At 42.1% G+C, this 27,157-nt stretch overlaps 2 protein-coding genes across 4 annotated transcripts in view; one reads left to right on the top strand and one right to left on the bottom strand.

The window, feature by feature from the left end:
* The window catches only part of ctnnd2a (catenin (cadherin-associated protein), delta 2a), a 315,831-nt gene extending 297,619 nt beyond the window's left edge, over window positions 1–18,212 (top strand). For all 3 annotated transcript variants that reach the window (XM_074621862.1, XM_074621863.1, XM_074621861.1), the window contains exons 22-25: window positions 6,481–6,607; window positions 14,032–14,163; window positions 14,689–14,765; window positions 15,632–18,212. In XM_074621862.1, the coding sequence (XP_074477963.1) occupies window positions 6,481–6,607; window positions 14,032–14,163; window positions 14,689–14,765; window positions 15,632–16,051 (756 nt within the window). In that variant the 3' untranslated portion in view covers window positions 16,052–18,212. The remainder of the gene's footprint in view (window positions 1–6,480; window positions 6,608–14,031; window positions 14,164–14,688; window positions 14,766–15,631) is intronic.
* Window positions 1–27,157, bottom strand: part of LOC141759643 (beta-1,4-galactosyltransferase 2-like) — a 301,777-nt gene that overhangs the window by 148,500 nt on the left and 126,120 nt on the right. The window lies entirely within an intron of this gene.

Below are 27,157 nucleotides of genomic sequence, written 5' to 3'. Positions count from 1 at the left end.
ACGAGCGTGGGTACACGTGCATGTTTGTTTCCGTGCGAGTGTGTGTTTTTGAAAATGTGTGTGTTTTTGTCAAACTGCAGTAAGAAGAGTTAATCACTTCCTACAGCAGTGCCATGGGAGCAGTCTCGGCTGAGAGAGAGAGAGAGAGAGAGAGAGGGAGGGGGGAGAAAAGAGAATTGCAACAGAACCAGGGGGGCTGGGTTGCCCGGCAGTTTTTTTGAACGCGCTAAAACGAAAAGTTGAGGGCCCATAAATAAACAGTAACTCGGTATGAAAATAGCATCTGAGATGATTTGAAAGATCAGTGGTGCCGCAGTCATTAATAAACCAAAGCCAAAATCTGTTTGTAGCAACACTAGCACCGACTTTAGGATAAATCATGTATAATAGTCTCCAGAGTGCAGTGAAACTCTACTTTTACCCGAGTTTATTTGGATTATTTGACAGGATGCATCCTCATTCAGTGTGTGTGTGTGTGCGTGTGTGTGCATAGCGTAGTGTTTTATCTACAGTTCCTGGGAGGGAAGCCACAGGTCATCTTTTAAGTAAACAACAAATGTGCAGTACTGTTCTACAGGGGGTTTCTAGAGAAAACAAGGACTTGAAACGTGGTCACTTTGTAAATAAACCTATTCTTAATAGGACCAGAAGGACCGAAATTTTCTGTCTCACTTACACAAACATATGCGCTCTCTTTCTCTCTCGCGCGCACGCTTACACACAAGCCAAAACACTGAATTTCCTACCGTATATTTGCACATTTACACTTTGTCATACCCCTGTTCTATGCCTAATTTCTGTTGGGCTGCTGTGCCTCATTTCTTGATAAATGATCTTGCTTTGGGACGTAATCAGATGCACTCTTTCTCTCACACACACACACACACACACATGCACACATATCATCCTCATATCACACAAATTACTAAAACAGACATACACACGTATGACAGATGGGGTTCAGGGTCAGACAGATGCTGTATTTGTCACCCGCGTGTGACAGATTTACAATATGTTCCAGGGGTGTGTAATTCACTATGTGGGTGTATTTGTGTGATGTGAGCGAGCGAGTGAGACATTTGTATGTGTGTGATGTGTGAGGTCATCGGTTGTACAGCCTAGTCTGTCGCAGGATCATCGCGGCGCACAAAATGCTCAGGATGTTCCTGCAAAATAGAATGAATACATTTGAATGGAAAGTGCGACGAATGTTGTAATTTGTAACTGACAAAGCTGGTTAAACTGTTAAAGTATGACTGTATGAGAATGAGTTGAGCGAGTTGGGTATAGATTTTAGCATTTTTGATAATAGCTCAAACACGCTTTTCAAAGATGTGTTGCAAGAATAAGATGAGATGCTCTTCATCTAGAGACAGCTAAAATCAATCCATCATCCGCTGCCACACGGCGTGAACGGGAAAAGTCAGCGAGGAGGAGATGAGCGTTTGAAAAGCTTCAGTAGACATTAAACCAACCTCAGGCCTCAGAAGATGCCTCTGTGTTTAGCCGGGTTTCCCTCTGATGTTCACCTGTATTAGACTGAAAGAGAGGAGATACAATACCTCAGTGTTGAGGCTACTAACACTATTTTAGGAAGACCGAGACTCTTACAATATTCTGGGCCATTTACAACAAAGGTCAATTCCTAAATCAGCGGAACCACAAGCAGCCAAACTAAAGAATGCAAAGGTCAGAGGCACATTATTCCGGCGAGGATAGACGGATCACATGTGAGCGAAGGGCTCGCTACTGTAAATCTGAGTGTGAAATGAGTCAGAGAGAGAGAGAGAAACACATTGAAAGAGTGAAAAAAAAATGACCAGTGGTGGCCGAGGCCCAGAGGGGAGCCACCACTCATCATGTGTAACCTTTTACAATTTTTGCCATAATTGCTGTCTGGCATGAGCGCCGCCAGACACACACACACCTCATTTGTTGGGGGCAGTAATCGCTTTTTACCTCGCAGTCCCGCGACCTTCAACTAAGCATTCAGTGATGGTGAGCGCAACAGGCAAAATGGTTGCCTAGCAACCCGTTCTCTTCTTCTTCTTTCTTTTTTTCCTCTCATTTTTACAGTAGGGGCTAAAAGGAGTGTTAGAGTGTGTGAGAGAGAAAGAGGAGGTGGGTGGATATAGAAGGAAGAAACAGGTAAGGCGAGGCAAATAGGTGAGAATCAGATGGACCTTAGGTGTGGGGACATATTGTTAGCTTACAGTGTAAGGTTGCACAGCACACACTGACACTGAACAAGCATTGTACCTTGGATATGGTGCAAAATGCTGTCTGATTTGGTCATATGAAAAGTTGATGTTAATATTTTTTAACCCATTAAACCTCAATTACAAATTAATTGATCAAACCCACAGAATATTATTTCCCAAAGTTTCCACAGATATCAAGTTTGTCAGGCTGAATTATGGAGAATCTTAGGTTTGTCTATTTCACACTGTAAACATCATACAATCAATGAAGAGCTGAAACAACAGTATATACTGTCAGACAGAACGGTATGGTAATATGAAAGTTATTAATTTAGTTAAGTATGGCAATATGAAAGTTATAGACACATTCCAATTGAAATTGTTTTATTAATAAATAACAATAATCACAATAAAATAGGCCCTCCTGCCTGCACATACTGAGGCGGTTGCTATGGAACTTACACGAGCCGTTTTTTTAACGATAGGCTAGCATTATATTGATTTCAACCACTGAAAAACTGTCCGGCGTCAGCAGTATGACTTTGATAACTGCTTGTTCTAGGCTTACCTTTTTCAGTTAGGTGGAGGTGTGTTCCTTGGCACGGCGAGGATGTTGCTCAACTTTCTCTGGTCGCCGAGTTTCGGTTGCCAATCGATTTACAGCCCATAATCTCTCTCGTGTCAAGACTCGCTTCAAATAGTTTATGAATCGTGGTGCTGCGGAGGCAGAGGTTAGTGTATTTCTGCTGCGTTCCTGCTTGCTTGCATATTCTGGGCAACATTGTGGAACCTCATCTTTACCTAACGCTGCATGGCGTTAAGCAGATGGATTTTTTTATGGAGAGGGTTACTGCTCTATCCACTCCTCCATAGAAGTTATCCGAAAATGTTTCCATTTTGTCGCGGGTTTTAGCAGCTGACTTTTGTCACTTTTGGTGCCTTATAATGGGGTGGTATTGACCGTGTTCACGAGAATAGTCCATATGAACGCCCACCTCTTGTGGTATTCACGACCTCGTAAGTGGAAAGTGTCTGAAAGCTCCGAGTTTTCAGAGGCCATGAAAGTACATTTTTCGGTGCATAATAAGTTAATATATTTTAATTTTATAATAAGTCTGAGGAAAATGTTGATATTCCCAACGGCCTCATCTTTTCCCTATGTCATTATGCCTTTGCATTTACTGCATTACCCATTCGATAGCTTGCTTACATGAGCTCACAAGTTTTTTTTTATTTCCGTGTCTCTAAGCAACCATGACAACACATTAGTCTAACATTTTTTTCTCAGACGCGGAGTGATACTGAAAGGAAAGGTATGTGGCAGTGGTATGTGGGTATTATATCACGGCTATAAACCAATCAGATTGCTTCATTTGAGCTACCCATTTATACAATTATTTTTACAACCTTAAAGCTACTTAAGAGAAAATGAAGGGAATAAAATGTAGGTTAAGGCGTAAAGTTCATTCATAATTTAATGTGGAGAGATAATAAGTGTGAAATATATGGCTATGAAAGCCAATTTAATAATTTTTTTATATATTCTCTCCTATATGCTCTTCTCTGATTATGGTCATTCTTGCGAAATTCAATTATTGTAAAGTTTAAAGTATTCCTCATTTTGCTTGGGGGGGGCCCCTTAAGGACCCTTGTGGATCATTCCTAGACCCCATTTGTGAGCCACATGCACACTATAGACAGCAGACTGCACACATCACTCTGCAAGATACATCCATCATTCAATATTCAGTGCTCATCTGAGCAGAATGACAGTTTGACAGTGTCCGATCACTACAGAGGCCCGGTGTTCCATAAGGAGGTTACATGGTTTATAATGAGATGTGTTGAGGAGGGAAGGGAATGTAAAACAAGGTGAGCGAGAAGACCGAAGGAGTGGTGGATAAATAGATGAAGCAGAAAGTAAGGAGGGGTGGTGGAGACTTGAAGTGAGCTACCTTTGAACTACTGTGTGTCAGAGGATCCGGCTTTCTATTAGTCCTCGGTGCTGCGCTAGGAAATAGGAGTCAGGGGAGGACATGGGACTGTGGGACTGTCTCTCTGCCTCTCCGTCTCCGCCTCCCCCTCTCGTTACCTCTCTCCTCCTCTCGCTATCTTCGCTCTCCTGTCATTACGCTCCCTCCATCTCCCTCCTCTCATTACTTTCTGTCATCTTTTGTCTTTCTCAGCTCCTGTCCGTCCTCCCCTCTCTTTCTGCCTCATCTCCTCCATCTCTCAGTCGTCTCATTCTCCTCCCCTCCGTCTCCTCCTCATCTCCACAGTCTAACTTGCACTGTACTCTCCCATGCACTCGCAGTCCAACCAGTTCTCCCACTGCCGAGCCCCCCGGGCAGTAAAGCTATGATGGAACATGTCTACATTAGCTTTTATAACGTGCTTGCCTCTTTGCTTCCAGAGGTACCCAATTATCTTAATGCTAAATTGAATTTGGTTCCAGCTCTTTGATTGTTGTTGACTCTCATAATCCATTTTTATGAAAAGAGGCTTTGCTCCAATCACTGCTAAACTAATACAGATTGGTTCGGCAGTAATTATGCTTGTGTGGAGTTGTTAGTTGTATTCATTTGTTCTACAAGGACAGTGGGATATTCACTATGCTCCGGATTGATGCAAGTGTGTTAATTTGTTGCATGTGTGGGTGTTGTGTGTTTGTCAGTGTCCATTTTTTAACTCGCACTGGATGGTAAACTCAATTTCTCCGAATCGTGCAGAAGTTTAAACTGCTTTTTGTAACAGGCAACCAAGGACAAACTTTTTTTACCCCCCAGAACATTTCACAGTCAGTGATCCATTGGTGCTTTGTGTCCAATAAATTCCAAACATTTTCATTCATCATTTCATCATTTCATCATTTCATGTACAAAATTGAGTAAGACGCATTTACCAATTGTCCCTAAAACTCTAGCCTTCTAAACTTCCTCTATGCTTTTCAAGTAGTAAGTGCTGCAACATGAGGGGCATTATCTCCAAACCTCTCCACACTGCAAATGTAGATCTGTGATTCATCAATACTGAATCAGTCTTGTAGCCATTATTGTAGTGCTACTTCCTACTGCACACTTACCAATCAGGCTCTGTCCTTGAGATTGTTTGAAATAGTTTTTATTTCTTTTCATCCATTGGAAGTTACATATCTGCTCAGTAGCAGAAGAGTGTGAAAGTAGACTATTGATGGATGATTTTTAGGGCTGTCAATCGATTAAAATATTTAATCGTGATTAATTGCATGATTGTCCATAGTTAATCGAGATTACTCGAATATAATCACACATTTGTATCTGTTCAAAATGTACATTAAAGGGAGAATTTTCAAGTCTTCAATACTTTTATCAACATGGGATTGGGCAAATATGCTTGCTTTATGCAAATGTATATATATATATTTATTATTGGAAATCAATTAACACCACAAAACAATGACAATTATTATCCAGAAACCCTCACATGTACTAAAAATATGCTCAAATCATAACATGGCAAACTGCAGCCCAACAGGCAACAACAGCTGTCAGTGTGTTGACTTGACTATGACTTGCCCCAAACTGCATGTGATTATCATAAAGTGGGCATGTCTGTAAAGGGGAGACTCGTGGGTACCCATAGAACCCATTTTAATTCACATATTTTGAGGTCAGAGGTCAAGGGACCCCTTTGAAAATGGCCATGCCAGTTTTTCCTCGCCAAAATGTAGCTTAAGTTTGGAGTGTTATTTAGCCTCCTTCACAGCAATCTGCCATTGTTTGTTGCCATGGTGGGTACCAATGGATTCCTTAGGTTTTCTAGTTTCATATGGTGCCAGTATCATCATTCTAGCTTTAAAATTAAGCCTACAACCTCTGAAAGATTGATTTCATTAACGTGTCAAAGAAATTGGTGTTGTTAAAAAGAATTTGCATTAATGCGTTATTATCGCATTAACTTTGACAGCCCTAATGATTTCACATGAATATTTTAAAAACATATAAATTTATATTCCTAAAATGTCTAGAATGAATCTTTATCTCACCTAATAGGGGGTTGGGATGACTGATAAAGCATAAGTAATAAAAACAAGTGCGTCTTGCCATTTATGATATTCCATATCTATCATAATAATACAGATACGTTTTTGTTTGAAATATGTAAAAGGTAAGCGGTTATGTGACTGTAGATCCCCTTTTGTGCACATCTTTGTAAAATAAAAAAACACTTCACCAACTGAATATTGGATTTCGTGTTTGTGCAGTTATTTAAACTTTGTTTTTGTGTGTTTGTTTTGCAGGATGGTTACTCCCAGTATCACTTTGTGGGCTCTGCCTCAACGATAGAGAGAGACAGACAGAGGCCCTACTCCTCCTCACGAACTCCCTCCGTCTCCCCTGTCAGGACGTCCCCAAATAACCGCTCTGGTGAGGAACACATGACGCTTACAATACAGAGATTATGTATGAGTTAGTGTGTGTGTGTGTGTGTGTGTGTGTGTGTGTGTGTGTGTGTGTGTGTGTGTGTGTGTGTGTGTGTGTGTGTGTGTGTGTGTGTGTGTGTGTGTGTGTGTGTGTGTGTGTGTGTGTGTGTGTGTGTGTGTGTGTGTGTGTGTGTGTGTGTGTGTGTGTGTGTGTGTGTGTGTGTGTGTGTGTGTGTGTGTGTGTGTGTGTGTGTGTGTGTGTGTGTGTGTGTGTGTGCGTGCGTGCGTGCGTGCGTGCGTGCGTGCGTGCGTGCGTGCGTGCGTGCGTGCGTGCGTGCGTGCGTGCGTGCGTGCGTGCGTGCGTGCGTGCGTGCGTGCGTGCGTGCGTGCGTGTTTTCCTTGTTGTACCTCGGCTCTCTACAACCAGTTTCAGTTTAAGGCCTTCCAAATATAAGGACAATTTTTTCAAAGTGAGCTTCCTTTCCTTCCAAAGACGTTTATTTAAATTTAGAGTTCACATTAAAAGTGGTCTAAATTTAGGCTTGTGTAATCTCATATGGCCAGATGTCTGGCTCAGAGAGATCCCTGGGGTCTTGAGAAGTTCAGGTTCAGTTCAAATGTTGGTTAAAAAGGGGAGACATAGTGGACTGGCGTCACCCCAAAAATTAGGAAAATATGAGGAGGAAAAGAGACCTGAGCTCTTTCTACTCAAACAGAAATGTAGTCGAAGACATTTTCCATGGCAGGAGTTTTCTCACTGCCAATCAGCTGCCTGCTTTAGAGTTTCAAGGTCTTGTCATTGCTATTGATAAGATTCAAGACTTTAAGCAAGAGAAAGTTTTTTTTTGTCATTTTTTTATTATTCAATGTTCCCTTTTGATTTATTTTCATTTCTATAGCTTCTATGTCAGCACTTTGGTAAGAAGTGGCATGTAAGGTATTAAAGCAATAAGAGTTAATACCACTCTGTGTAGGAGCTAGGGTAGCTTAGGTCATTAAATTAAATTCATATTTTATATTTTGTTTGTTTAAATTGTACACAAACTGACATGTAAAACCAACACGTTGTTGTTCCACAGTCTGTTAAGTGACTTCCCGCAGTCTTGTCCTGCACCATGAGGCAGATGTGTTTAACTTTGGACAGAGACGGGTTATAGCTGTTTCCCCCTGCTTCAAGTCTTTGTGCTCAACTAAGCTAATCACCTGTTGATTCTAGCTTCATATTTAATGCACTGTAAAGAAAGAGTTGTATCATTCTCAACTAAATCTCCGTAAAAAAAATGAATATGCACATTTTCCAAAATGCTGAACTATTCCTTTAAGAGGAAGGATCAAAACAGGACAGAATTGTGTTGGTAACAACAGCTGGTATTCAAATTCAATTTAAAGGTCCCATATTGTGCTCATTTTCAGGTTCAAACGTGTATTTTGTTTTTCTACTAGAACATGTTTACATGCTGTAATGTTCAAAAAAAGCTTTATTTTCCTCATACTGTCTGCTTGAATATGCCTGTAATTACCCTCTCTCTGAATTGCTCCGTTTTCATGCATTTCAACGGAATTACAACAGAATTGCGTTGCCTGGCAACAGTTTGCGTCCATGTTCACTTCCTGTCAGCTGATGTCATCAACATACACTGCAACCAGGACACATTTAGAATGTTTTACATTTAAAACCGTGTAATGGTCTAAATATTGTATATTTGTGACATCACAAATGGACAGCGATCCTAACAGCTTGTTTCAAACGCACAATTTCTAAATACGGGCTGTGTGTATTTCTCTGTATATTGAGCGCTTCGATACTTTCACAGTATTTATAAAACACTGAAACCTGCTTTATAATATAAAAGACATGAAAATCTTAATGTTTACAATATGGGACCTTTAAGGTTGAATTTCATTCTAGATTTGGTTCAGTTATAAATTCTTGTTCTCATTTTTACCCTTGAGACAAAAGATCCCCCTTGTTAGGGAATGAATTCAGTCCAGCAAAAGGTGCAAGGAGACAACTAACTAAGAATATGCATATGTGCATATGTGCATATGTTCGTATGTACGTGGGACATGACCAGAAGGTTCAGGTCACAGATGGATTGTAATGAGCTATAATTTAGCTATTAGCCAGTAGCATCAACATTTACCAGTCGATCAATCTTTGCATCAGGCCTAAATAGCTGTTAGTGTCAGTGCTCGCCCCCCCACAGGCTTTTGATGCTGTAAAGTATGATTATCATTAGCCTTTAGCTCGCGCCCGTTGGCCTTAATGCTTAGCAAAGGGCGCATTAGCATTAGCTGTTAGCATCAGTAGTTGAGGAGCCTTTAGCTGTGCTTTCTCCACACTGGGCTTAGCAAGCTGATGAGGCAGAAAAGTACTTTTCCTTCCTCCCGGCTTAGAGAGGTCTTCAAGGACCCAGCTAAGAGAGAGAGAGAGAGAGAGAGAGACCGAGGGAGTGAGGGAGGGGGAGGAAAAGTGTGTGTTTGTGTGTGTGTGTGTGTGTGAGACACAGAGAAAGAGGGAGGGATGAGATAAACAGAGAGGGAGATAAAGAGAAAAGGCAAAGAGGCAAGAAGAATTAGGGATTGAGGGATGGTTAATGCAGTGAGGAGGAAGTGAAGGATGGGGATTTGACTTTGGCCGGCGACATTGAAAATAAGGACTTTTGAGATCATAGTGCGTAGAGAAATTTGTGGATGTCTGTAGTATAGTGGAGGACGTGAGGGGAAAATTACTCCCATCTTCTCTCCTCCTCCTCCCCTCTTTTCTCCCCCCCATCGCCTTTCCAGTATTCCGCCCCTTCTCGTTCACCCGTTTCATTCTCCTCGTCCTCCTCCTCTTTTGCCGTAATCCTACTTTCTTCTCACCTCTCCCTCTGATCTCTCACTCTTTACAGACTGCCTCAATGCGCACACACACTCTCATACACACACACACACCCACACATGCATCTGTATCTCCTCTCTGCATACGCTCCAGACTGCAATCCGGCCCCTTAGAGATGGATCAAAGCAGAAGGAGTAATGATGGCGTGCAGGCACACTGGGAGAGGAGGAGTGAAAGAGTTAGAGCGAAGAGAGAGAGAGCGGTGAAACTGTGAGAGAGATAGGGGAGGTTGCAGGCTGGGAGGATGACAGAGAGACGGAGGAGAGAAACAAAGGGAGAGAGAGACCTTTGCATCCATCATGGCCCCCACAGGGTCCTGCTGTGTCTTGCGCTGATAGAACCAGCCTCTCACATCCAGCAGTTACAAGCCAGCCAGGTCCCCACGGTAACCGTAACCAGTAGCGATGGCAGTGTCTCTGCGGGGTGTCTGTGACAGGTTTGAGCATCCGCCTTAATGGAATTTGCTGCAGAGGTGACAAATGCTAAAAATTAAATATTAAAAGTGTCAAAACATTATAAAAGCTCCTGTCTTCCCCTGTTCATCTTGCCGTACTAAATGTTTGTAATTCCATTCACCATAACCAGGTAGTCGCTAATCATGTGCCTTTCTTTATAGACTTTTGTGCGTATGTGTGTATAATACAATATCTTAAAGGTCACATATTGTTAAAAGTGAGATTTTCAGTTCATTTTTATTATAAAGCAGGTTTAAATGCTATATAAATACGGATGGAAACGCTCAATCCATGCAGAAATGCACAAAGCCCATATTCGGAAACTGTGTCTTTGAAACAAGCTGTCATGATTTCTGTAATTTTGTGATGTCACAAACATAGAATATATAGACCAGTTCATAGTTTTAAATGTGTCCCAGTTTATTTCCATTTGAAGTTACGGTTGCGTCCAAATTTCCATACTAACATGCTATTTAGTACACTAAAACCTTAGTATGAAACCAATAGTACGCGAATTGCATACTATTTTCAGTGAAATATTACAGTATGCAACGCTGGAAACTACGGTGGCATAAATATCCAACAATGCAATGCGGAAGTGACGACAATGTTCATAACAGACGTTGACATGTAGCTCTGTAACGTCAATAACGCTTCAATGTAACTATAATATTTCACTTTGCTATAGGAGTAATTTATGTTTTAAATTAATTCCGACTTTGATTCTCACAAACCTTCGTCACGTGAAGGTTGGCACGGGTTACTATGGTTACTCGTCTCCAACCAGCAAGGAGGCTCTCAGGAAGTGGCGACGTAAATTACTGCTCAGTGCGTCCGAAAAGAAACATACTGCTGTTTATTCAGACAAAGGTATGTTGAACAATAGTACACATATTGAGTATGTAGTGCATAGTATGCGATTTTGGACGAAGCCTATGTGAATGACATCAGCTGACAGGAAGTAAACATGGACCCAAGCTGTAGCCTAGCAATGCAATTCCGTTGTAATTTTTTTTAAATGTGCTAAAACGGAGCATTTCAGACAATACAGGCATATTCAAGCAGACTGTGAGGAAAATTAAGTTTTTTTTTAACATTATAGCATGTAAACATGTTTTAGTATAAACATAAAATACAAGTATGAACCTGAAAATGAGCATAATATCAGACCTTTAATTGGTAAGATGCAGAAAAAGCTGGGGAACAGATAAGAGGTCAGAATGCTACCGTGCTTTTAATGTCAAATATTGAAGGGTTAAAAAAAGTAAGTGATAAAGTGAGATTCTAAGGCACTCCAAAAAAATCACTTTAAAAGCCTTTATTCTATCTGGCTAGTCACATAAGTGTTTTGCCCCGCTGCTATTATCAGGGTATAGGAGAACAGCCAAAGAACAAAGGCCTTTTTATACACATTTTTGGCGTGCTTTGCATCTCTTTTTGTCCAGAAACGTGGGAAATGCTTCTCCTTGCAGAACCGAGAGTGGTGCTCTCCATTAACAGTGTGTGTGTGTGTTGGGTATTCACACACACGCATTGAGTATTGATGCACATGTTTCTCTCCAGTAGTTACAGTCCTATCATCATCTGCAATTCTCAAAGTTAGATTGAATGGGTCCACAGAGCTTATGTATAGAATGTCCTTCACTTCTTAGAGGTATATAGATCATATGTACTGAATATATATAATGTACATATGGTGGGTAGTTACAGGAATGTTTAGCTGAGCAGGCTGAAGAGGCTGATACACAGGTAGGCAGGATTCTGGCAATTCAATGTGTCAAGATAAGCACTGAGTAAGTACTTTAAGTATGCTATAAGGGGATTACATTGTGACATGCTGAGTGTGTGTGTGTGTGTGTGTGTATGTCTGTGTGTGAGAGGGAGAGAGAAAAAGACATTGTATGTGCAGTATGTGTGCTGGGTCTGTCCTTGCCTCTATGGGTGCACATAGGCTTGCGTGTGGCGATGCATTCATGTGCGTGAGAAAGATCCGGTCTAAACGCTGGAGAAAGTGACAGACAGAGAAATTGTGAGGTTTGAAGACTTAAACTAGATTTGAAATTCCAATAGGGGGGCGTTTGAGAGGAAATCAACCTTCAAGCTCAGCTGTACTGTAAAGTTAACAGTACAGAAGTGGATTTATTGTCACAATAAACTAGAGCCAACTGCACAGGACACAACTCTCCTTGCTGCAAACTAGACAAAAGAAGCTTGAAAAAAATCAACAATTCCACGATCGCTATGTTTTGTATGAAAAAGAAATGTATCTATATAATTGATGTGTTAAATAAAGTCCAGTTTAAAATCTATTCAAAAGAGCACATTGGGAACATGATGGATGGTGTTGATGAAGAGGTACTTGAGCTCATTTGATTGCTCAAGATATGGATAAATCAGACAGGAAAGGATGGGAACCACTGCTGTAAGCTGTACTTTCAAACTGATTGTAGCCATGATTTGGCCACCTTGACTGAACTTAGAGATCTGTAAAGAACTTGAATCTTTCAATCTGATCACCATCACAATTATCTTTAACATGGCAGGGGAACTATAGCATCACATTGGTCTGCCTCCATGTGTTTTTTTTTTGTTGTATGTTGTTGCCTGAGAGCCAGCAGCGTAACATATTGTGATTGGCCTCGGTGAACATACACACACAACCACTCCAGACAATTACAAAGCAGACAATTGCTATGCCACCATGGAGAGGCTCATAATGCAACTCCCATACTGCAAACCAGCCTTAGATCAGAACCACGGACAGCAGCCTGAGTGCCACATTTATCAACGCTAACTTAACAGCTTACCCTGGACTCAGTGGTTAAATGTTATCTCAGACACACATTTCAGCAGGTGCACATTTTCCAACATATGAGACGTAACAATAACAGTGCTATACTGTAGATTTAAATCCCTGATCCCACTCCATAATAACAAAAACACAGACCACTACTCCCCCATTAGAAGTTTATCCTACAGGTCTTGTGCTCCGTAAAGTCATTAACATCACTGCTCAAGAACCACGTCCTTTTTTTATTGGAATGTCCTGGCCGTGAGCGACGCAGCGCAACGTGGCACGCCGTTTTGAGCTGAACTTTTGTCAGACGCCCAGCTGTTTCTAGTTATTCCTGGCTTGAAATCGCCTCAGTGGACCAGGAGCGGCTGATTGGTGAAGTTGAAATGAGGAATTATCTGTAAGATACCTCCTCATTTCACTACAAAAACCTTAATAAGGTGGCAGCTGGCTGGAGGGAGATCGCCAGAGAGCTGAAAGTTTCCTACACTGCTGTTGGCTATAATGAAATTTCCAGTAAATATCACACTATAAATATGTTTTCTGTCTAAAAAGAACAAACATAGGAAGATCTGGTTACGTCTCTTGTCTGATCTCAGGCACACAGCTGATAGGTAGCCTACCTGGTTTGTTTACATGATGTAACAGAAGTGCATATCTAACGGTATCTAACGGACATGCTGTAGGAAGGGGATTTTTGGGCCCCTGACAGCTTCTGGGCTCCGGTGTGCCCAATATTTATGCCACTGCTGAGAGTTCAATCTAATGCAGGGTTTGGGGTTACATTCCCAGTCATGACATTGCACAAGTCAAACTTTGTCAGGACAAACAAAATAAGGCCCCGTTTGCGTGATGGTACGATGTCCAGTGTTCAGTTGTGTGGTGTGGAGTTGAGCTGACTGCTGCATCTGTTTTCCAGCTGTTAATGTGTAGCTTGCCACTTGAGCTATACAAAGACATAAAGGAAAGAAAAGGAACACATTGTCTGAATTGAGAAAACGTGTACCAGATTGAAATTTGATATTCAAATAATGTGTCCAAAAAACTGATGTATGCGTATGCGTGAATTCCCAGAAGTCCTTTAACATGCTGGAGGTGACCCTTAACGCTGACAAGCTAAATGATGAATAATGACTGTGCACCTTGAGAGACCAAGACACACACACACACACACAAATATAAGCACGCAGAGTGTGAAGGTACATGCTGTTCAGGGTTTATTGCTCATTATTTGTGTGTGTGTGTGTGCGTGTGTGTGTGTGTGTGTGTGTGTGTGTGTGTGTGTGTGTGTGTAGCGAGCGCTCCAGCCTCCCCCAGAGAGATGATGAGTCTGAAGGAACGCAAGATGGACTACGATTCCACGGCAACCAACGCTGGTTTCCATAGCAACAAAGGGGAGCACACATCCCGGAAAGACGGCATGGCAGGTGCGCGTGTGTGTATGATGGAGAGACATAAAGTAGAATAATTTAATTCTACTATCCCCCTCTTTATCTTTCTTTCTCTTCTATTTTCATTCCATATTTCTCTTCTCGCTTTCTCCCCTTATCTGTCTTTTTTTTTTTACCTCACACTATTTTTCTTCTCTTACATACACACTTTGATTCTTTCTGTCTCTACTATCTCTCCTCTCTCCATTTGTTTCTTCCTCTCTCTCTTCTATTGTTTCTCTTTGCTATCTATCGGTCTCTTCTATTCATTCATGCTCCATTCTTTTGTCTTCTCTCACAATGTTCTCGCGAGGTCACGAGGGACAGACTAATTGCCAGACTTTTAGACAAATCGCAGGAAACTTTGGGCTCTAATGAACTGATTTTTGACTAAGCCAATTGCGGAGTTTCCCACGATTTTGTTGCTCTTTGAATTATTATTATCAGCAGTAGTAGTGGAGCTTGTTATCCTTCACATAAGGTGTTGTCTTTCTCTTTTCTTTCCATCTTCCATCCGTCCAGTTCAAGTATCCTGTGGGACGTCTACGTTGTTCCGAAACTCTTACCTGACCGCCAGCGATGACATCAAACAAAACCAGGTGAGTAATAGGAGTCTATAAATGTACTACACACTCACACTTTTATATGTACACACAGTCCTACACCGGCACGGCAGCAGTGCATGCGTGTCGTCGGGGCTCTCATAAATTGGCATATGCTGTCATGACAAGGTGGTTATTAGGAGAGATAGCAGCGGGATGGAAGAGGTGCACACACACACACACACACACACACACACACACACACACACAAGGTGTCTCACTGTGATAAGAGATGCAGTGGCAGAGTGCGCAACAGAGACACGCCCTCAGCTCAGGCAGCGCCAAGCCACTGCAAGCTGAAACCACACCCGATTAAAATCACCACCTCGGTTGATTGTGCTAATTATTTGCTTCTGTTTAATGACTCTGCTGGTGAAGATGGAGGTTCTAACAGGAAGCAGCACAGCCTTTGACTTTAAGATTGTAGATTAAAGATGCATTAAATACATAATTACCGTATAAGTTCCTCTGTTTGGATAGAAACTTTGCGTTTTTTACCACTGGCAGTTAAACTCTACTAAATAACTGAAATGGGTGTCCTACTCACATCAACACGCAGACACACACAACTAGCCTGTCAGAGTTCAAGATGTATTGCCTCCTTCAGTGCCTGCATGTAATAGAGAATTCACAGCATGAGTCCCTTCACAATTGATTCCTATCTGAGTCTTTTTCTACCCGTACTGCCTGCCTTTTCAAAACCTTCTCCCCCGTGTACTCACTCTGTACCTGCCACTCTCTCCTCCTCTCCATCTCTACACCTTTATCTCCCTCCCGGATGACTCTCCATTCTTGCTTGCCTCACCTAACCCCCATCACCTACCACTTTTCCCCCTCCACTTCCACCGCTTCCCCCTCACCAGGCTCCGGCCCCGCCCTGCGTCGTGCCCCCCCAGCCCCAGCAGGACAGCCCGTCAGCGGCCGTGCTAAAGGACTACGACCCCTACCCTCCTCCTCCTTCCTTCCCGCAGCCACAGCCGCCGCAGCCTCCGCCTCACAGCCAGAGTCGGAGCTTCAACGAGGTCTACTACGAGGACCAGGGGCCTCCGCCTCCTCCGTCCCAGCCGCAGCCGCAAGTCCAGGCGCAGGCCCAGCCTCAGGCCCAACCCCAGCAGCCTCCGAGCACCGCCGCACCGCCCCGAGACCCGCGGGAGGACCTGCGCATGCATCTGGGCCTCAAATCCACCGGCAACTACGTAGACTTCTACTCGGCCTCTCGGCCATACAGCGAACTGAACTACGAGACCAGCCACTACCCGGCCTCGCCCGACTCCTGGGTCTAGCTAAACTATGACGATGGATGGGGGGGGCAAAAGAGAGTCTGTGTGTGCGTGTGTGAAAGGGATTATTTTTGCAAGCGATCAACAGCAGATTAACACAAGGTGACAGCAAGTGGCATGTTGAAACGGGATCTTGTAGCCAGTGGCAGGAAATTTGTGTTCTCTAAAAATAAGGGGGCACGACAGAGCTAGACGGGGTTAAGAAATGAAGTCAGGTCGAGTGACAAAGAGAGACTGTGCATGTGCATGCGGACATTTTTCCTTTTTTTTTTTCTCCAGACCGCTTTATTTCTTCAAAGTCAGCTCCATTGCACCGGTGAGTGGATAAGGGGGGAGTAGATATGAAGAAGTGGGTTTCAAAGGGTGAGAGAGGAGTGGGCAGAAGTATATAGAAAAAGAGAAAATGACCAAGAAGTGGAGAGAGTATGCAGAGACCTAGAGAAGAGGAGAGAGATGGGATCAGGAAATAATGGGGAGCGGATGAGGGCGAGCTCTTACTCTGTAGGAGCAGGAAGCGGCCTGACCTTTTGTTGAAGACAGAGAGGTTGAGAGGAGAGACAAAGATGGTATGAGGGTTCTTGAGGATTTCATGTGGAATAAAAGCACAGAAAAAAAAAAGATGAATTCACATCAGGCACAAGGCAAGAAGTGGATGTTTACCATTTCACCCATGTGACAAACGTAGCACCGCTTTACCCCGCCATTTTTGTTGCGATGGCCTTGCCGCCTATACGGAGGCTTCCGATTTAGCTTTCAAGGAATGTCATCTTCAACTGACTTCTTTTTTTGTCATCAGCTTTTTTTTATTTGTACTTTTCTAAATTTTCACTTTCACAAAAAGCATTTTTTTATTTTCCGTGTACAGTTCAAAGGTGATATAGTGTGTATATTACACATGTTTTTGATGGGGCCACTTGTGAAAATGTGATTTTCTTTTTTCCCCATGACTGACTGATACTGACTGAAACTATAAAAGCAACAGAAAATAAGTGAACACAAGAAGCGGAGAAGACGGGTGTCAGTGGACACCTTTGTTTTGCCCTTTTCCAAGCCGGAGAGGAAACCCTGCAGTGTTTGTGTTTTTCTCTCTCTCCATCAAATGAATTTCGTTGTGGACATGCTCAAACGTCAAGAGCAGTTTGAGGCTGCCAGAGCATCAGATTGGCAGAGTGGCATCGCTCCCTGTCAACAAAAGTGCTTTTTCACTGCCTAAAGAATATATGTGTATGTTTAAAGCACACTCTCTGTCTTTGGAAAGGGTTGTCTTTTCCTTTTTCGGGGAGCTGAGATGTTTGACCATGTCAACTTTCAGCGGTTTCTCATCTTCACTTGTGCATAAAAAACTGGTCCGTCTGACAAGAGCCACAAGAGCCACTATGACAAGAGCCACCATGACTATTGTACATTTCAGTGTACAGTAGAGATAAAGAGAAAGAGAGAGAGACATGACATTGTGCCAAACTTTGACACCTCATGGACCAGTCCTAAAGGACTTTAAAGGGACATTCTGTCGAAGTTTACAGACAATGACTGGATGACTCCCTCTGCTGTTTGTAACTTTTATTTTCTTGTGTTTTGATCAGGTGAAGCCGTACTTATTGCTGGGGATCATGGGTAACATCTCCCTTCCCATAGATGTACAGACCTGCCTCTCTGTGTTGGCTGAGCATGTGTGGGGCGTGTGTGGGGACGCGTGCGTTTGTGTATGTGTGCATGTATGTGACCGAATGCGTGGCCCGTGTGCGTACACGTAAACTTGAGCGAGCGTATCTATGCATGCATGTGTGTAGTAGTGTGTGTGTGTGCGTGCGTGTGTGTATGTGCGTGTGTATGTGTGTGTGCCTCTGTTGCGTGTGCGTGCGTTCCTGTATAAATCAATGTCCAGACAAGGCATTCCTACCGACAGTTTGTCCAGTTTTACAACATGAAAAACCAAGGTAAAAATCACTAGAATGAATTGTTGATATAGAATGACAAATCTATGAATATATGAATATAAATATAAATATATATATATAATTTTTATGTGCAGATGTCAGTGTCACTAAATGCAACAAATGTTCGCAGAGAAAAAATGATTATGTGGTGTACAACAGGACTCTTGTTCACTTGACCTAAACGTGGAAGCTGCTGATCGGGCCCCCCCCCCCCCCCCCCCTCCACCCAACCCCCTCCAATCGAGACAAAAGAGAAATCCCACCTGAAGATGCTCAGGCTCTGGTGCGAGTTGTGTGTTATTGTGTGTCCATGCTTCTTAGATGACCCTGCTGAGAGAGGACCGTACCGTACTTGAACACAAGGAAAAATAAAAAGACTCTTTGCAATCAAACGCCGTGGTCTCCGCTACTGTTGATCATTTTAACAGTTCTAGACAGGGACGTCCAGTTCTTTTCCTTAATTAGCAACGGTGTGGTGTTTTCTTCACATGTACGATGTATTAAGTGCTTTTCTCACACGGAAAAATGAATCATGTGGTGTATGGTTTGGTTTAATCTGACACGCTTTAATGTGTTTTAGATTAATTCACATTTGTGCTTTCAGCCTTTCGTTTGCTCAAAAAGTGGTTCAGGTGGCTTTGAAGAGTTAATAGAGAGATGCTAAAACATGTCCCTTCCCACAGCCCTCCTGAGGTTTCTCAGCTAGACCTTTAACCCCAAGAAACCAACTTAGACCCCTTCTTGTCTTCTAGTCTTTAGGGGGAGATAGCAGATCAGCAGTAGATGTCACATAGAAGTGGTGTACATCATCTGGAAGCTGGGAACCTGAAGATTAATTTGAGCTGCAGCTCATGTGCGTTGTTCAAGTTGTTCAAGTCATAAAGCAGAAATAAACATTAATTAATTAATTAATTAATTGATTAATTAAAATAAATTGTAAAAGTGTATAGGGCTTAGAACATTTTAATGGAAGTATATGATGGCCATCCCCATGTTCTATTATCTCTCATAAGTTGTTGCAGCATTTTTTGGATTGATACCATTTGTCACACAGATTTGGTGCTAAATTTAATAATTTTTTAATCACTCGAGAATTGATAAAAATGATCAATAATCCCTCCTTGTGGGTATCCATAGAACCCATTTTGATTCACATATCTTAAAGGTCAGAGGTCAAGGGACCTATGTGAATATGGTCATTTCAGTTTTTCCACCCAAAAATTTAGATTAACTTTGGAGCATAATTTAGCTTCCTTCCTGTCAAGCTAACATGACATGGTACCAGTGTATTCCTTCGGTTTTCTATATGCAGTACCTTCACTCTATAGCTCTAAAACCAAACCCGCTACAGCCCCTGAAAGCGACTGTAAAGTCGTCAGGATCACGGCGATCCTGTGAGTCTCAGAGGGAAACAGTTCTGTAAAAAACTGGAAATACACATCACAGGAAATGAAGTTATTCACATATCCAATCGGGTCAAGCCAAGTGATGCTGACCGAGTACAAATACATTTTTAGAACATAGTAACTACTGTAAATATATGTTGAATTTACAGGGGGACAGTGTACTGTACAACAACATGGATGCCTGTAAGTTGCATTATGGGAAGTGTAGGATCCAGGGTTTTGGGGACTTGACTTTTACTATTGAGCTAGATGTCAGGATGCTGCTGTTGAGATTTTGATTTGAAATATTGTGGAAGTGCAGTACTAAATAGTTGGAGTCAACATGACAAAAATGTAATACACATACAGGGACACAATAACATTAGCTGCTATAGTCAGAATCAGTATGTTCACAAAGTTGCTAAGCATGAGTTGGAGCATATACAATAATATACTTTAATATGTATGTTTTAGAGCCATAATAGACATACGTACGTATTATTTTAGTATTGTGTATTGTGCTCTGTAGACTTCAGAGATGAAACACAATGTCAATAAATTCAGTTTGTTTTTACACAGACAATTTACCACTGTTGTCCCCCCTGGCTGACAAGCCACACTGTTAACATCTCGCTGGGGACTTGACTGACAGGCGTGTGGGAACATGTCATAAGATAGTGCTTATGGATATCATCCCTATTCACACATCCCCTGATAATGACCCCCTTTTTTGATACCATACAGTTACCTTATATACAGCGTAGCGGTGATAGGCATGTATAAACATGACAGGAGGCTTAATATTAGACTGTGATGTTGCCTCAGAGAGATGCGCTGTTAATAGTATAATACAGAGATGTAAAGCCAATTCATGTGCTCCTACATCCGCCAGCCTCTATTGTCACGTTAATGACGGTGGACAGACATCAAAGATGCAGTAATGGAAAATCCCATTTTGTGTTTTTTCCAATCGTTTTGTTCCCTTTGTGCATCGCCCCCTCCGACTTTGATGCCATTCATCCAGATATCCATTCTGAGATTGAATTGAGCTTGAAGCATATTAAATGAATGCGGCTGAACTGGAGGTAGCGGCATTTGTTACAATCCATTGGAATTCATGTCTCCCCCTCCTCCCTGCCTCCCTTCTTCTTTGATGCTGTCTAGGTTAAGCCTGTGAAATGCAGTGTTGGGTAATAACGCCATTGCGTTGATTATTAGCCTTCACAATAGAGGCGAGCCTCTTCTGTCTGAGCACAGTCCCATAGTGGAACGCTTGGTGTAACTTAATGTGGCATGAAAATAGCTCCTCAATTTTCCTACGCACAGCCTCTCCAGAAACTGCCCTGTTCCACCCTGCAGACGCCTCCGGCCTTCACTGTTTCACTCCCTCTCTCCCAGCTCCCTCGCCCCTCTAATTCTCACAGCGTCCCTGCCCATTCAGCCGTCACACACCTCAGGCGGGGCTCAAGGTGTGTGCACGTGTGCGTACACATGTATGTGCGCGCCAGGTGCATGTCAGCAGAGAGCCGGGGACGACATGAAGGGGTGGGAAACACAAAGTGAGATGTAAAGGGGAAAAGAAGGAGACAGAGATGTAGTGGTGAGCAGGTGGAGGGTCTGTGATTTATACTCTGAGGATTTGAGCGTGAAATCAATTTGTGTTTAAGAAGAAGTGAGGCTCCGTGGAGTCACTGTGTGCCACAGATAGACCTTGAGAAATTAATGCTCTCATCTGAAAGGGAAGGGTGGAGCCTGAAGGAGAAGGAAGGTGGAAGGACGAAGAGTAGGATGGACGAGGGTGAGGAAGATGGAAAGGTAGGAAACGAAGGGTAGAGAAGACATGAGGAGAATTTTGAAATGCTGAAAAAACTTTAGGCATAATACAGTAGCAAAAAAATTTGAGTATAGGAGCAGCGGTAGAAGTCAAGGTCTTGGAGAAAACTTAATATTAGTGTATTGAGTTGTGAAAAACATAATAAAGAAAATGAGAAATGCCCCAGAAAACGTTGTGGAACCTAAAAAAATAAAAAATAAATACCCTATTTTTCTTCAGCTAAGAGGAGTGTGTCGAATGGGCCTGCAACAGCTGGCAACTGAAATCAAGGCCGTGTTCAGGGACAAATCATGTGGTTCTTTAGCTGCTAAATGCTCCACTATATGCACCATGCTATAGTCGCCAACTCATTTGGTGCCGGACAGGTCAGCTATAGTGGATTTTTAGAGCTTTTTGGCTGAAAACAACTGTTTGAAAAACTTTGGTTTCATAAATACACTTCCAACCAAAGTGAAAAAGCACTGATAAATACTTTTTCTACAAACATCCTATTTCGTATTGCATTATATGTAAAGTAATGAAGGCATGTGTGGTTATAGGTTGCTGAACTATATATAGTGTGTGCTGAGCTTTGCCTGCTTATAGAGATGACCGAGATGCTGCACCGAGAGGTATAAGAAGAAGGATGGAGTGTGATTACGGAGGCGAAATTACAGAGGACTAAGATGAGAGATGATTGAGGAGATGAGGCACAAGAGAGGAGAAGGCATAAAAGTAGGCTTTTGCAGACAAACAGGACTCTAGAGCAGCAGTACATGTACCTCTCAGTTCTCATTTTCCTTGCTGTCATAAATTCTGCTGCATTTACTGGCTAAGCAACAGAAGAAGAGGAAAAAAAGATGTCAGGGAGCCTCCTCACAGCGTGATGTTCACTGCTGTTTGACATGGGTGTTGTCATGGTTCATTTACACCTGCGGGAAGTGGCAGGATGTTTTAATTTGATCCTTGCCAAGAATTATTTCACACGGCACTAAAACTGAACAGTGCTGATTAATACAGCTGAAGATAGCCTCTCAGCGCTGATGGTAAACCTTTGTGAAAGGCTCAGCGGGAGTAACAACTCTGAACAAAACATCACAGCTTTGATAAAAAGCTACACATTAGGGAACCAAGAGGTCAGCCGTTGAATGTATTGTTGTGTTACATGGTGTTAATTACATTTTTTATGTTGTTATGCTTTTGTTTTTTTTATTTAATTATATAGAAAATTGCTTTATGGACCAATTCATATGTTTTGATTTCCTGCATATCCCTCACATTAACGGACAATCATTCACGCTCACATTCACACCAATTAGCCGTACTTGCAATGTCTTTGGACTACCTACACTAAAGTAACAGAGAAAATAATTATTGCAGACTTGTTGTTTACCGTGATGGTGTATACGTATGAATAAGTCAATTAAAAAATGCATTAGTCTGTAACTGATTTTCATGCGGTATGGAAATCGCAGACCAATACCTGCCTCTAACAGTAGAAAAAATAGAAGTCTAAAAGTGTGTTAAATATTGCAAACATGCTGGTTATGTTCCATTAAAACAGCAGTGGGTAGAATTGGAGCAAATATGATTAAACATTTTTTTTTTATAAAACGTCACTATATCCTGACAGTAGTGCATGAGACAGGTAATCTGAAAAAGATCATGTTCCTCTGTGTCCTCTGGTGTCTTCCGGTGCTGCTATTGGCATCTGCAAGATTTCACAGACCGGAGGAAAACAACCAATCAGACCTTGCCGTCTCTGAGCAGTTGTCAATCACTCGCTAACTCCAATAAAACAGTCAAACTAGGCAGCGCTGATCAAATATGAATCAATATTCTGTTACTGTAATGCCTATTTCTCGTCTCAAATGTTTTCAGAAACATCTTGTAGGCTACTGTTTAGCTGTAAAATGAGAAAGTTTGAGCCATGTTAAGATAAGTTCAGGAAATACCAAGCACCGCCCACCAGTCGGAGCAAACTTTCTCATTTTAGGGCAAGGGGCTATATTTCTGGGGTTCCCGTGTAGCCATCGGATATCCGGGCCAAGACTTCCTTTTCCTTTTCTGTCATTCAACTACAGCCTGCTCGAACGTGATTGGTCAATACTACTCAGACTACAAATGGAAACCAGAATGCTTCCGATCCAAAAAAAACCTTGTCCCGTAGCCTACAGATTCTACATGTGAATGCAGAATCTGTTTATGGAGATGAAATGCAAACAAGCTCATGGTGCCAATGTTAATGTGCAGCAAGTATAAAGTTAACCATGGTCACTATCTTAGCTTAGTATGTTAGAATGCTAACACTTCCTAATTAGCACTAAACACAGCTAAGGCTGATGGGAATGCAATTAGTTTTGCAGGTATTTGGTTGATATTGCCATCCCTAGAGCATTAAAACTGTACCATAGTTAGCAGGTGTCCATTCCATGCAGAAGTTTGAACAACTCCTAAGCATGGCTGAACCTGTAAAGTAGTTTTGTTACTTTATTAACACTGCAGCCCCTGAATTCGATCCAGTATGCAGAACAAAGCACAACCAGGGCACCTTTCATCATGCTGAACAGAATCCATCAATAACACAGAACCATACAGAGATGAGTGAGTATTTTGCACTCGGATGTCTCCGCGGTGCCATTAAAATGATGGCTACCTCGGGTGCACCTTGTCTTGAGGCAGCTGGAAGACTGCCCTCACAGTAAGTATCTGACTTTTCTAAGTGCTTGTGAGCAAAAAAATCCGCTTCCGGATTTACTGTTTCCTCACTGAACTTGACCTCAGCCTCCTTGTGGAGGAGAACTAGAACCTATGGTGATCAATAAAGCATCCCACTATTGCTAATCAATCTGCTTGTTGCGTCGCTTCTTCTGCTCTCTTTCCTGTACTCACTTTCCACCCTGTTTCCGTTTGACTATGATTGACACGGACACATGCCTCATATGGATGGTTCCCTGTCACATGCACACACATGCACACACTAACGCACGCACCATAAGGCGCCCTGTCAGGTATTGAATAGTCAATGCTGCAGAGCAGAGAAGAAGCCTTGGTTATTCATGTGTGATAGTGCTGCTGCAGAGGACCCAGCTGGCTCCCACAGAGCTTCGTCAGTGTGTGTGTATGTGTGTGTGTGTGAGGGAGAGAGAGAAACGGAGAGTATGTATGTGTCGGAGGCATGATTGCATGTGTGTGTGAGAACAAATGTGTGTGTATGTGTGTGTACACACCTGTCAGTTTGAGCAAATTCACTCACCTGTGACGTCCTCATTCTGTCTCTCTGTAAGCCGTCACTGAGAGTGCTCCTCTCAAAGGCCCAGGCAACACGCACACACACATACACACACACACACACATTCCTATCAGCCACGGGCAGGTGTTGAGATCACTGACTTCTGAAGAGGATTTCACCTATGGCAGTTTGAATGTGTGCCATGTATTTTCACCCTGAGTAATGAATGCTCTCCCTCCCTCTCAGTCTTGTGTACATCAGAGAGAGAAAAAGGCGAGGAACAGGAGGAGAAAAAAAAGGGTGGAGTGAGTGACACGAAAAAAAGAAAGTTTCGAGAGGGAGGAAGAAATGAGCTGGATGTGGAGCTCTGTATCTTTTGCTTTTGGAGTTGTGCAGTTTCTATCAGTGACTCTTCAGTTTTTCTGGGACATCACAGGGCGAGCTTTGTTGGAGTGACAGTGATGATGAATCCTGCAGGACACAAACTCCCACGTACACAACTGGAGATGCTTCTCTGATGTAGTGAAGCTGCATTCTTCCATCTAGTGGCCACATATGCAAACACACTCACATGCATGCGTTCATGGATGTATGCAGTGACATACACATATGTGACTGGGTTGCACTTAGGGTTGGTTGATATATTAGAAAAAACAATATCATGATATTAAAAATAATAAAGTTAAGTAGTTGAATCATGGGAAATGTAGGACTATGACATAGAGACTAAAAGTCAGAATAACTTGGCCTGCTTTAATTTTGAACTTAAAAAAAAAAATCTGTCTAACAACTTTATGAATATCCACTTCTAAATCACTGGAGTACCCCTTTAATTTAAGATTTCATATCATCTAATCACTGCTGAAGCATCCACCGTTATAAATTGCCTCTTGCAAAAGAAATCTGTAATTTTTTGTACTCCTGTCTCGTGAGTCTGAGGATTTTTTGGTGCATATGGGAGAATTTAAAGATACTTTTAACAGTATAAAAATCAATCCATATCTTTAGAGACATGTGTAGAACTTGTCAGACAAGCCTGAAGCCCAGGCTGCCACAGCAGTGGCCACTGAGGCTTAATGACAATTAAAAAAAATTATATTATAGGAACTCTGTAGGTGTGTTCAGTCCTCCCTCTGAGTCAGAAATACTCCCCCAGGCTACTGCTGTCAGTAAGAATGGCATCTTAATCAACTTGTCTTGTTAAATAAGATTTAACAAAGTCCAAACATATTAATTAGACATCACAATTCATCCTTTTATATCAGCAGACTGCTTCCTGACCTGCGAGTGAACTCCTGGCCTTTTTGATTGGTTGTCAACACCCTCCTCAGGGACACTAATGCCCTGGCAACAGATTCTTGCACTTTGAGGACAAATGTGATGCTGGGACCACCTCTCCTCTGCCAAAACCCATTGCTCATCAGCAGTGTGTGTGTGTGTGTGTCTTGGAAATTATCTGATTGCATCTGTATTCTTAATATTGTTTTTGTCATGTATGTCAATGAATAATTCAAATGCACTAATTAAAACTGGTGTTTGTGTAACCGTGTATGTGTGTGTGTGTGTGTGTGTGTGTCGACTGTGAGTGCAGCGATCATCACTTCTTCTGACGGTCCGAGTGAAGAACGCAGCTGCTTGCCACTTCACACTGCAATTATGCCATTAGAGTTGGTCTGCACGCATCACTGTGACCACACACACTCACACACACTGTAATCACATGAACTCACGTGTAAATGTTTGCACACTCCTGAGACATATCACATAATGCAGATTGCAGCATAAACAACTATAAATTAAAGGGGCTCCACCACCACAAACACACAATGTCCTATACATGAATACCTATTGACCTTATTTGACTCTGCATGCAGTACATGCTCTCAATCTTATAGTGTATAATTAAAAGCAGACGCAGATGCATAACTTGAAACTATTATCCTTCGATTCATTTTTATTTCCTTTTTCTCAGTTGCCTATACCACCTCCAGGCTCTGCCTACAATCCTCAGCTCTGCCCAAGGACACTGTCACGTCATCCAATTAATGAACCACTGTGAACTTACAGTATAGTGCGAAAACAAAGTAGATGGTCAAAGAGGTCGCCTCTGCCACACACATACCTAGTGCAGGTTTCTTTTCCTATCTGTTGGATTGTCTCTTTTGCCTTTTATTGCTCATCCTGCTGCTCATACAGTGGCCTTAAAGGTGAGAGAGGGAAACCGGCTGCTTCATTAGAAGAGGTCTCGGCTCGATGCATGCTTCAGCCTTAGAGGCTGTGTAGGTGGACAGCTACTAGGCACTTAAGATTGTGTCTTTTAACTTTGTACTCTGCTCTTATTTAAATAATGTATCAGTTGGAGGGCAACACTGGGCTATTTATTCCCACAATTGACATTTGAATAATATTTAAGTCAGACGTTAGATTGTGAGCTCAACTGGATTTTTAAATGTGTCATTTTCTGTCACAAAGCACTTAACTTCCTGATGCAGGCGTTGTTGACGGCTCCTTTGTGGACACAATCACATTTTTTTAAATATATGTGGCAGTTATTTGTTGCCCACATTGATTCATGATTCATTTTCTTGTTCAAGTGGTACTGGTAAGTGGTAAAAATTTAGAGTACATGGGATCAACTGGAATAATTCAGATTACACATGTACAATTAGACTAGAGATAACTAAATAAACAACTAAATAATAATAATAATAATAATAATAATAATAATAATAATAAGGACAT

This window comes from Sebastes fasciatus, chromosome 21 (assembly GCF_043250625.1).
Source record: "Sebastes fasciatus isolate fSebFas1 chromosome 21, fSebFas1.pri, whole genome shotgun sequence".
NCBI classification, from domain to species: Eukaryota; Metazoa; Chordata; class Actinopteri; order Perciformes; family Sebastidae; genus Sebastes; species Sebastes fasciatus.
The sequence above is the reverse complement of the archived record's forward strand: the minus strand, read 5'-3'. Positions and strand labels throughout refer to the sequence as shown.